At 39.1% G+C, this 12,868-nt stretch overlaps 1 protein-coding gene across 2 annotated transcripts in view; it reads left to right on the forward strand.

Moving 5' to 3' along the window:
• GRID2 (glutamate ionotropic receptor delta type subunit 2) overlaps positions 1-12,868 on the forward strand; it is a gene marked incomplete at its 5' end in the record, with an annotated part of 729,364 nt that overhangs the window by 559,893 nt on the left and 156,603 nt on the right. For both annotated transcript variants that reach the window (XM_080624929.1, XM_080624930.1), the window contains one exon: positions 11,615-11,716. In XM_080624929.1, coding sequence (XP_080481055.1) covers positions 11,615-11,716 — 102 coding nt within the window. The remainder of the gene's footprint in view (positions 1-11,614; positions 11,717-12,868) is intronic.

The following is a 12,868-nucleotide window of genomic DNA, read 5'->3' on the forward strand; positions in this document are numbered from 1 at the left end:
AACCATGTATGTTGTGTAATGCACACAAGTGTAACATAAACATTTTAAACAGGTTTTGTACAGTCTGGCTCTCAGCTGTGATTACTATACAGCATCACCCCCAGCAAAAGACACTGTGCAATCAGAATTACACTTTTCCTGGTGATCAGATGATGACGCCTCTAAAGTGTCAGTGGGGGCATCATCAGAAGGCCACAGAAGCACAGGTCTGATGTAGCAGATGTCCTGTGCTATATAGAAAAAAAGAAGCTGAATGTGTGTTGTCTGTACTGAAGGTGAGTTTATAGTGCTAGGAGGTAGAGAGGAAATTGCTTTTGATCATTATCAGTATAACATTTGGTTGTTAACATAGTAGTTCTGTCAGGGCCTCTAGCACAGAAATAATTTCAGTAACAGTTTATTGATGCTAAAGAAGCCTGTGTTTTGGACCTAAAGCTAGATCATCTGGAAGCAAAAATCTTAGAAAGGATTATCTGGACCCTATGGAGGGAAGGACCTGGACCCTGTGGAGGGAAGGACCTGGACCTTGTGGAAGGAGGGGCCCCTGGCATGAACCAGACCATGATCTAGTTCTTCAGAGTTTTCCCAGAGCTTGGCACTCCTGGCCCCTGTGCTGACCTTTAGGACTCTAGGTGAATACGTTTGTTCTCATTGCAGTTCCCTGTTTTGTAATCCATGTTATTGGTCACAACCATCTCTTCAGATTCACTCTTGACCTTTCTGTTCTCTGTTGCCGCAAGCTTCATGGTCCAAAACCAGCTTTCAGTAGAAGTTGTTGCTTCTTCTCAGCTGTTGCTTGGTACGGACACTCTGCTTGGTCACTGCTGTTCTAAATTTTTTTTTATTTCTTCACTGTCAGTTCTTATGCCTAAGAAAGCTGCTCTATGCTGAGGAAGTGGAAAAAACGCCCCACAGCCTTATTTCCTTTATCAAACTCAAAAATATGTGATCCAGTAAATCACTTGCAGTATCTGGTCCATAATACACTGAAAACTGGTGACACTCTAGCCATACACCTTGTGATGTATGTACACCATATGGGTTCTACTGAAATAATATTTTCTAACATATCAGTGACAAAATGCTGCTTTGGTTTACTAGGCAATATCAAGATAGTAAGCCTGTGACATATCAAGCTTAGCAAGCCTCTTTTATTTTCTGCCAACACTGACAATAAATCCTGGATTTTAGGAATGGAGTATTGATCCATGTGTAAGCAAAGTTTGTTTCAATCTCTGTATTTCCCATTTAAGTGTTACAGGAACCTGGAGAATCAACAGAAAGCAGTTTATTATCTAATGCTACACTCGCTGCATTGTCATGTTAGCTTCTTTGTAGTGAGAAACTTGAAAGCAATATTCGAGTAATAATGTATTCCATTTGCCAAAAGTCCCCATTCTTTAAGCACTTGCAGGAGTCTTTTCACATATGCATATATAAAAAGGAAATCAGTTAAATTGGCCCTTCATGTGAATTTCTCATGCTCCACCAGCATTATTTTGGGGTGGGAGTTAAGATTTTGGTGGTGGTGGTGGTGATGATGCTTTGTGAGCAGGTGTTTTATAGCCCCTGTGCTGGGGAACCATGTTGCACTAGCATGTATGAATAGAAGATGCTCTCGTCAGATCTTTCTTCCTTCGTAACATATTTAAGAAGGAGCTGGCAAATTCACCTGTGCTGAACGACAGAGAGTGTAAACTACTTTGATGTTGTGTAGCTTCTAGACAGGTACAAATATGCTTCAAGACTGGTATATCGTCTGTACTGAGCAGTGGTGCATGTTCTCACTCTACCTGCATACTAATTCCTTTGCTTCTCATGTTGGTGATGAGAGGGTGAATATATCTGAGAAGACAGGCACCCACATTCTTTGGGATAAAAATAGTATCTTATCACTCATGCCTTTGACTTTGTATCTGGGATTTGAAAGGAGTGTTTTCATGCCAGTACATCAGTGCCTTGAGTAAGGCAGGGATGTCTTTTTCTGTCTGTTTCTTCTTCTGTGTTTCATGCTGAAGTTAAGAATTATGTAGGAATGCCAAATATGCTAAGTGTAAGTATATATTTAAAAATGAGGGTGTCCTCTTTCAAAAGGCTTTCAGAACATGTATTTCCATACTATGTAGATCCTGGGAACTTTTCACAACCTTTACCCAGGTCCTGTGAATGCAGTTCTTGTTTTTCATACGTAAGGAAAATCACAGCAACAGTACTGTTCAAAGAACATTAAGTAGCTAAATAAATAAATACATATGCTTTTGAGTTGAGTAGTGGTGGAGTATTGCTTCATTTAAAATCCTTTAGCCTGCCAAAAAAAAAAAGGAGATTCCCATATGTTGTATCTGAAAAAAATATATTTCATAACATTGTGCTTGCAGGACTGACTCCTGGACTGCTAATTTTGTGGTTATATTCAAGGGGAGGTTTTCATTGCAGAAAAAAAGCCAAGATGCTTCTTAGCGTGCCTGTTCACAGAGCTGAATGAAGTCCAGCGTGGAGGTACCCAAGTAGCTCAACACTGGCAGTGGTCAGCTGCAGAAGCAGGGTGTTCAACATAAGACAATTTACTCTACTCTGAAGGATTCACATATGTGGTTTATTGGACTGGGTTTGTTCAGAATCCTACTTCATAAACTCACTTCTCTCCAAGTGAAATGGTGCTGGGTTTGTTCTATGCTATGACAATTTTGATTTATTTCTGCAATGCTGCCCCCAGAATTTTTGAGCCCTGCAGCAGCACAAATGGTTTTGGTGGGTATTCCATTTTGTCAAAACCTTTCTGAAAAATCAAATCCCCCAAAAGCACCTTACTAAGCTGAAGCAAAAGCTGGAAGTCTGTTGAAGGATGTTCGTATACTCCCAGGGAACTGATGAAAAAATGAAATGTGCAGTGCATATTTTCTTGCTACCTATAGAGAGGGAGCTTCACTCAACCCAATGGAAAACAACATTTTTCATTGTTTGTTTCTGGTCAGAATCAATCAAAGGTTTTACTATGATACACAAATCTCGTATGTTGTGATCTTATAGGAACTGGAGTATTCAAAGTAAACTTCGAATCTTTTTTCTCTTTGATTTCATAAATATGCAGTAGTGTCCCAGCACGAAAAGGGCCAAGTTCAATTATAAATCCTGATCTTTAAATTCTTTTTTTAGACCTTACATAATTGAGATAAAAGACATCCTTTTAGAACATTTAACATGCTTAATGAGAAAAGAGACAAATTAGCAATTAAAAATCAAAGGGTCTGTATTTAAACTGTACACAAACCTGAACTTCGTATTTTCAATTTCCATGAAATAATTCAGACATCAGTGAGCAAGCTTTCAGTGTAAAATGAAAGTGATATTCATGAGTTTTACTCTGGCAGTATGAAGAACTCTGATAGTTTAAAGGAGGGTTCACCTCCTAAAGAGAAAAGAAAGAGGGTGAACATGTGCTTTGGGGAAAGATTATTGCTTTCTCTTTTTTTTTGGAGGAGAAAGAGTCTATTTATGTCATTTTAAGTTAACTTAGTTATGTCATCTTATTAACTATAACAAGATGATAATGTGGACTCTAGAAAGTAAAATAACGCTGTTAAAAAAATCATATAAAAGTAGATGTCAGACTTAATGACTACTATCTGTCTTCAGTGAAGCTTTTTTTTCTCTTCCCAACTTCCTGTCATTCACAATGTATGCTGGGTAAGATGTACCCAAGTCAAATCAGTTAATTAATTCTGAAAAGCAAACGTGTTTCTCGTCTCAAGTGGTTACTGGCATCTCTATAGATGTTGACCAGAATTCCAAGCCACTAATAAGATGCTATTGTCAGATCTTGCACTTTTGCCTCAAATATCAGCAAAAGGAGAACAAAAGCTGCCTTCTCACAAAGGTCATTTTGGCATTCCAGCAATGCCAGCAGGTGCCGGTAGCCTGCATGCATGTGTTTTCTCTGTGCTCTGTGGTTGTGGTACAGCACAAATGAAGAAGGATGAATACTTTCCCTGTGAATGCTTGCTGCTGCGCAATCCCAAGAACCACTGGGATTTCCAGTGGAGCTTTTCCTGCACAGCAGTCCACACTGAAGTGACTGAATGGCAAAGGTGTGATGTCTGCATTGCATCAAAGAACAGGATTTTCAGAGTATTTGACATTAACTGAAATACGGAGACAGTGGGAAAGAGATCATTATCTTGCTCATTATTATCCTTGTCTGGGTCCTTGGAGTTTCATAATGATTTCAGGGGATGGGAGTGAAAAAGAATTTTGAAAGGTGAAAGCAAGAGAAGCAGGTCTATATAGTAATGCATTTTGTTAAGTCCCGTCTCCCTCATAACAAGAGAGAGAGGAGTTGAGGGGAAGTTTCCTAAGAGGACTGCCTGAGAGAAAAGGAGATCCAAAGGCTAAAGAGAAAGGACTCAAAGTGATTTGAAAGATGAGTCAAAGGTAGATGAAGTGAAAAGTGAGGTCCCTTTACCAATACAAACTAAACAAAACAAAAAAAGGTAAGACAGGAAAAAGGGATGGGAAACAACAGGGGGAAGATCAAGGGAAAGAAAAGCAAAAAGGAAAGAAAGTATGCTGAAATTACACAGAGAAATGGCAAAAAGCATTGCAATATAGGAAAGAGCAGGATGACTACAGGTTAGGGAACTGCAGGGAATATTGAGTTCACAGAGAGGACTAATGAAGGAAAAAAGGGTGTTTTCTAATGATAAAAGAGAAGACACTTGAGAGTGGGAAATAATAGATTAAAACCACCAAATTTCAAATGAAAGGGAAAGTAGTAATAGAGAAAGTAAGCTAGAGATGAAGAGGGGAAAAAAATAAGGGACCATTAGAATGACACCACTGGCTTGGGTAGATGGCTCATTATCTTTGAGATGTGATGATTTACTATATTTTCCAGAAGTCATACCATTAGATTTTGTCTGGAAGCTTCTAAGCATGAGCTTCATGAGCAGAGCACACAGTGTGAGAACAGCTATGCAGTCTACGCTTTTTGCCCGTACATTTAACATTCGTCAGTGGTCTAAAACATCCAATTATAGCTTCTGGCACCAATCTGGGTGCATGAGTCCTAGAGAAAATGTTGAGTCAAAAGCTGGTAGGCAAACAAACAGCAGGTTACCAGCAGGTAACTTTCCATTAGCTTCTTTATTTCAATTCAGTAAGAAAAGGAAATTTGGGCAGTCCCCAAAGCAAAACACTCTATTAACTGTGTGCAGCATTATTCTGCTATGTGCTTTGGCTTTTAGGAAAGAAATTCTCACATGGGTCAGTTGCACTTGTGTCTATGATCAGTTACTAAAACAAACAAACCACCTTGACTGCTGCAATTATAATCCTTAAGTCACAGGATATAAATCTACACTTCGGTATTCACATTCTTGTAACATAACTTGAAGACAACAGATTGAGTGCAGGAGTAGGTCATTGCTTCTAGCCCAGAGACAAATTAAAGCAATAAAATATACTGTACAAAATAATTAACTGAATGCACAGAACTCTATAGGTTTCAGCACAGAATGTAGGAGAAACAAGTGCTGCTATACATTATTCAATTTGTTGAACACAGTATTTTCTATTGATTTTAACAACTTATTACTTACTGACTATTACCTAGGCTTCAGTGAAGGGAGAAGTTAAGCACAGAAAGCTTTCCTGATAGCCAGTCATCTTAGGAAGCTGCTGTGAAGAACATAACTGATCCTTGTTTCTTTAACCAAGCCCAGGAGTACAAAGGCCCTCAATTAACCCCTGTCTGTTAGGATTAGGATTTTTGCAGGGTTGTTTAACCAACTATTGGGTAATGATTCAGGAGCTAAACTGAAAGGACTCTAACCAGGTGACAGAGTGATTGACTAAATTTTACGTAACTGACAGTATCAGAATGAGAACCAAAACATACCTTTTCTGGCATTCCTTCTGTGAGATTAATCTGTAGGATTAGTCTCTGATTGGGCATATTGTTGGACAATAACTGATGAGACCACCAGGAATACTGTGTGCAAAGCTGTTTCTGTGATGTCCTGCTTGAATTTTGCCTAAACTGTTGTCCTAGCAAATTTTGTAATGCTTAATACACACATAAACAAAAAAAAACCCAAAGCCTTTTTCTTCATTATTTTTTGTTGTTTATCCCATTTTGAGTCTTCACAGCTGTCCTGGGTTCAGCAGTAGCAGTCAGTTTTTCTCCTTCTTAGTAGCTGTTGCAGCACTGTGTTTTTGACTTTCAGCCTGGGAACGGAGCTGATAACACCGATGTTTACCCTGAGCAAGGACTTTGTGAGTCTCATGCTCTGCCAGGGAGGAGGGGGGGCCGGGAGGAAGCAGGGACAGGACACCTGACCCAGGCTAGCCAAAGAGGTATTCCATACCACAGCACGTGTCCTGGGTTCAGCAGCAGCAGTCAGTTTTTCTTCTTCTTAGTAGCTGGTGCAGCGCTGTGGTTTTGACTTTCGGCCTGGGAATAATACTGATAAAGCTGATGTTTTCAGTTGCTGGTCAGAATGTTTATCCTGACCAAGGACTTTGTGAGTCTCATGCTCTGCCAGGGAGGAGGAGAAGCCGGGAGGAAGCAGGGACAGGACACCTGACCCAAACTAGCCAAAGAGGTATTCCATACCACAGCACGTCATGCCCAGGAGGTAGAACGGAGAGTTTCTGGAAAGGCGGGATCACTGCGGGGTGGGGGTGAGGTACCGGTTGGTGAGCGGTTGTATTCTCTTCCTTGTTATTTCCTTTATCATTATTACTATTAGTGGTAGCAGTAGTGATTTGTGTTATACCTTAGTTATTAAACTGTTCTTATCTCAACCCATGGGAGCTGCATTCTTTTGATTCTCCTCCCCGTCCCTCCAGAAGCGGAGGGAAGAAAGGTGGGGGGGGAAGTGGACTTCGTGGTTCTGATTTACGGCCTGGGCTTAAACCACGACAGCATGTCATGCCAGGGGATGTAACTGTGAGCTACCCAGAAGGGCACGTCCTTTTTCTGTCGGGCTCTCTTTTCCGGCGGGCGGTATCGTATTCTCTTCCCTTGTTATTTCTCTTATCATTATTATTATTGGTGGCAGCAGTAGTGATTTGTGTTATACCTTAGTTACTGGACTGTTTTTATCTCAACCCGTGGGAGTTACATTCTTTCGATTCTCCTCCCCATCCCTCTGGGGAGTGGGGAGGGTAGTAGACTGCGTGGTTCTAATTTACAGCCGGGGCTTAAACCACGACACTTTTAAACTAACACCTGGAAGTTAGAATTTCCTATCTGAGTGATGTTTCATGACAGCATCATGGTGTCTTTTCCAGTTGTGCAGATTTATTATGCTTTGGAATGGAAAAGGGCATTATTAATGTGTTTCTTCTGGTGAAGACATATCTTAGAAAAAGTCAGTTCCTAAAGCAGGTTGGACCTGAGTGAAAACTGTGAAGGGAGTTTCTGAAGAAGATATGGGTACTACAGGGGAAGGGGCTGGTATTTCTGTGACTGTCTTATGAACTGCTAATGGAGCAGTTCCTCAACAGTGCGCTTTGGTGGGCATTTCCACTCAAAATGTTTCGTCAGGCTTTTTGCAGTAAAACCAAGAAAGATGAGTGATAGTGATCCTGGTGTCCTGATCAATTCCAGTTGCAGATATAATGGTGCTTTATCTTTCAGATTTCCTTTGCAGCTTCCCTAAAATGTCTCTTTGACTGTTTTGTAGTGTTGCTGTGACGCAGTCTGAGTTCAGAGGTGGTTGCATTGTGGTGCTGAATGAACCGCTTCCGGTACCTTTTCTATATTAATTGAAGTAACATTCTCTAGTGAGAAGCACTTAAGTAATGCATTCATTATCAGTATTCTGGTTTTACTTGTTTACTGTGATTGTTCTTAACTGTGATCACACCAAGCCAATATATTTTTACTGATCAATTGACAGTTTTAATCTGCATTGCATTCTGCTAGAAAAGAAGCGAAAGCTGTCACATACTCATCAGAGTTCACTGATTTCATGGTAGAAAATCTAACTGTAAGCTCTATCGTACAGGTGTTACAGATTTTGCTGTTCTAAGTTCCTTATAAATCAATGTCTGGAAATTGCAGATGTACATAAACCAGATTTTGCCTATTTTAATATTGGTATACAAATTGCAGACCTTCCATAATGCATAGTTCATATAGGCAAAAACTTCTAATGAAAACAGAAGGCCAACTTTTGGCTCTGCCAGCAAAACGAGCAAACCCCACTCTAATAATGATGGTGGAAAGGATAACAAGCTGGGAGGTGAAATGAACAGAAAAAGATTGTAAATGGGATATCCAAGGAAGCAGAACGTTGACAACTTTTTCACCTTCATCATTTTATACCTGAATGTAGCAGAGTGAATGCTGTCATCAGAATAAATAAAAGAAGTTGCAATGGATGTAAAAAGCACTATAACTGACAAAATTCATGTGGTATGAAGATGGCAAGTACTGTGCTAAGTAGAGAGTTCCCATCACCCATATTGTTCTACACAAATCTAGCAGAATTAATGTGAGATTCTGTCATTGACTGATCTATTCTCTCATTTCAACTATCAGAGAAGGAACAAAAGAAAAAGGAAGTAAATGCAGAAGTAGCCAGTGTTTTGTAGAAGTGGTTTAAGCGAGAGGTAGAGCTCCATATCACCCCCATCTTGCTGTTTCAGCAATAGTTACATTTGTTTCTTGCTGCAATGACAAGCTTAAATTGTCATCAATAAATGCTGATTTTTTTCACCTCATAATAGTAAGCAGCTCTACTCAAAATCAATGTCAACTTTATTGGCAAGGCACTGCACATTTGTCTTTGCCATGATTGTGCTGTATAAAGGAACAATTGAATTGAAAATTAAAGGAGCAATAATTAAAAATAAAATGTGCCTTTTTAAAGGAAAATTGGCGCTATGCTAAATTTCCAGGAATCAGTTATGTTGGATTTGTTTCTTTTTTCCTTAAAAAGATAGATTGTGTTGGGCTAAAAAGTTAGTTATACAAATATGTACACATTAATGTACATAATTAGAAATGGACTTTAACCTCCAAAGGATACAAAGGCTTTTCAGTAACTTTCTAAGGTTTTAAATTTGGCAAAAGCCGTACAGTTTCTGTGGTAATGATGCTTCCAACACATTTGGATATGCTAATTGGATCTGAGTTTGGATCTGAGTTCTAATTAGTTTCTTTCTGTGACTAAGAATGACAGTCACTGAGTAAATTCAATGCACTTTGTTCTGAACTTAGTGCCGTTTTTAATATTTTTTAGTACAGAAAAGGTAGGCTATCAAGTGATTTCCTTTATTGGATGGCAATGTTTTATCACAATCAGTGTCCGGTGCAACACACTTCAAATACATGCACTGTGTTTCACTGCATTATTACAGGTAACAAACTTCAGCAATTTTGTTGTTCATCTCAGAGTGTGGAGGGCTTTGCCTACAGGAGTGATGAGGACATGGAACCTGTCAGCAGTCTGTCCATACTGCTGTGAACATCTAGACATACTCTGGAGGTATAGAAGAAGCAGATATGGCTACTATAAACTGATGTGGGTCTTTGTGATCAGATGGGGACATGAAATGAGGAAACTAAGCAGTGAATGTTTATGTTTTGTTTAGAAATAGCTATTGGAAAGATGAGTAATTGCAAGAGACGAATATGATGCCTTATACTTTAGCTCTTCCTTGTATCCTATTGCTACTTCCAGTGATTTCTGCTGCAATTCTGAATCCAGTACATCCTTGATTTAGTTATTACTTGATATTAAAACTAAGCTCAGCATTACCCTTGCTCATTCCCGAAAAATAGTATAACCTTACCTTCAGAGTGGCGAGAATTAGGACAGCTCTGAGTACTTCTGAAAATGTCAGAGAGAAATTATAACATTGGTTAAAGGCCATCTTCTGTTGAGAAACATAGAATCATTTAGGTTGGAAAAAAAATTTTAAGATCATCAAACTTAACCTTTATCATCACAGAAAGGTTTGGGTTTTTTCCTTTTTGAGGCACCCATTTCTTAAGGAGAAATCTTCAAATAATTGATATTAATATATTGAAATGAAATAATTTAGAAATTACTCTAAGATAGCCTGGTGGGTGTAATGAAGAAAACAAGTATTTCAGATGGTCCACTTCTTAAATTGTTATGTGTGTACTTGGAGTTTGTTGCTTGGTTTTTGTCTCACTTCAAAGGATCTATGAAACACATATACAAATGCCTTTCCCATGAAGGAATAATAATGCTTTCTGTAAATTTTTGTTCGGTCATGGTAAGGAAAGGTACTACTGTTCTTTCACAGACCCCTTCAGCTGATTAAGGCACCCTGCCGTTTCAGTGCTTGTGCATTAAAGTACAGTAATGTTTTAGATGTTTTATAGTTTATATTTCTTGCAGGTTATAGGGTTGAATTATCTGAAAGACTAGTCTTACTAAAGGCCACTGGGCAAAGCAGTAACCTGCTCATGTTAATCTTGGTATTAATCTTGGTAAATATTTTGTGCCTTTAAGTATGGACATGAAAACTGCTTGGGTTTAAAGGCTTAAGTCAGCTGCCCAAGTCAGAAGATGAGCATCTCTCCATAGATTTCATGCACAGACCACACAGGAGGTAATTCAGAGCAAGCACTGGAACCTGCAGGTGTCTTCCTCTGACTGTATAACAGGTTTACATGGGTAATCAGTTTACATGACGTCATTGAGACCTTGCTCCAAAGTCCGTCATTTTCCTTCTATTGAGTTTTGCTTTTAATACTGGTAATTGTACAGGCCAGATGAATGTGGTAATGAATTACAAAACTGAAACCAGCAGTGTTTGTATGTGGTGCTAAAGGACAAGTGATTGGTTTGTTTGTTTTTCCAAGCATCTACCATCATGTAAAAATGTAAGCAAGTTATATTTTCAGACAAGCTAAATTACAGGTCAGTATCAACTAAATTCATATTGAAAGGCAGTTAGTCCTACAGAGATCCCTGAGAAAAAGCTTCTATCCACAGAAGTCCAAGAAATACAGTAGCACCAATGCAAAGTATCCCATAACTGAACTCCTTCTTCTGTATTATCTGTTGCAGTCCTTTCTCAATATTGCTATGTGCCTTTCCAATGGTCTTTTCCTCAATCAACCTGAAATATGATTTTTAACCTGGCTAGAAATCACTGCTGTTTCATTATCAATGAGTAGTATAAGATTTAATTAAAACTAGTGTAATTCCTTTCAAAAGAGTTCTGCTAGGAAACATGGACTAAGGAGACAGTGTGCTAAAATTATGGTAGCTATTATTTCTCCAATTAGTGTATTAGTGAAAGGTGGAATTATTGTTACAGCCATACTACTTTTAAAATGTTTTTCGTTAATATAGAAGTTCTCCGTGAGCTTTTCTAATGCAATACATATACCCCGAAACCCTGGATGCTGTCATCCGCTGCCCATTAGTATTTAAAAAAGCACAAACTGATATCCCTAATTGCTTAATTTGCAATTTAAAGATGAATCTGCACAAGCCTGACTTTCTCTCCTCTTGATTCCAGGAGGTGTTCTGTTTATTTCATGCATTCCTGCTTAAAGCCACGTAAAAAGAATGACTGGCAAACTTTAATGGGCAATGACAGAATGATTTCTGTTTTCTTTCAGCTTGGCTGCTGGAATCCCATCACTGGTCTGAATGGGTCACTAACAGACAGAAAGTTGGAGAATAACATGCGAGGAGTGGTTCTGCGTGTGGTGACTGTGCTGGTAAGCAGATCCTCATCCTTTGCACTAGCAGGAATGTATTTTCTTCCTCTTATCTTTTTATTAAGTACACCATTTTACCAGGAATTTAGTCAGTGTTCTAGTGTCTGATTTTACCTTGTTAATACCAAAGCAATGGAGCAATTTCCGCAAAATAAAATTATCTATCAGTAAAGTTCATTTAAAGTGAATCAAACGCATTAAAACCCATTTCTTCCACAAACACATACTGAATTAGATAACACAACAGTATCTACTGATAAAGGGCAACTTCAAGTGCCCTTTTAGCTAAAGTTACCTAGCTGAAACTCTAAATGATTCCTAAGATAAAGCTGCCTTCCAATTACCTTGCCAAAGTGAGTGCAGTCTGACACAAATTGCCAGACTTGGAAAATACTCAAGGTCAGTTTAGGGTGAGTAGCGTTGTACAATAAAACTTCTACTGTTCCATCCTAGCTCTTCTTCAGCCAGGCTCTTCCCCTGTGCAAACACCTTGCATTAAGCAGCTGCAGGGAAGTTTTAGGTTTAAAGCAGAACAACGTCTACCGGAATGGGAAGGTATTTTGTGATATGAGGCCAGTGTGTTCCCTGTCATAAATTTTGGCTGCTTGAGCAGGAGGAGTGGCAAAAGAAGGAGGGGAGAAGTAAGGGGGGCCAGGAGAGGGTCAGGGAAAGAGATGAATATGAGATGTATAGATCTTTTTGGACCAATGCCCAAACACAAAGCTGACCCAGGGTTACAGAACCTTAAAGGTTATATTGAGCTATTTCCATCTCCCTACTATCTACTCGTGGTTTTAATTACCAATTTAGTGTTTGAGGGCCTGACCGCTTGCTTATCAAAAACAAGGCACAGTTTGCATTGATGATATTGCACTATGAAGGAAGAGGCTCAGAGAGGGCTGGAAAGTGAAATCACCGGAGCCTGTCAGTGACAGAGCAGTTTTTTACTCTTCCAATTATTTTATGGGTCTTTAAAACCTATTACCTGTCAGGGTGTCCAGTCTGTTCTGGCTCTTAGTGCACTAGAGAACTTCCTGTGATAACATCTACAGAACAAAGAAAAAAAACAACAAAACAAAACAAATCAAACAACAACCACTAAGTAAGATGCATGAATGCATAGAAAAAGACAAAGCAGTACAGTGGGGGGTT

Source organism: Psittacula echo (assembly GCF_963264785.1).
Source record: "Psittacula echo genome assembly, chromosome: 1".
NCBI lineage: Eukaryota > Metazoa > Chordata > Aves > Psittaciformes > Psittacidae > Psittacula > Psittacula echo.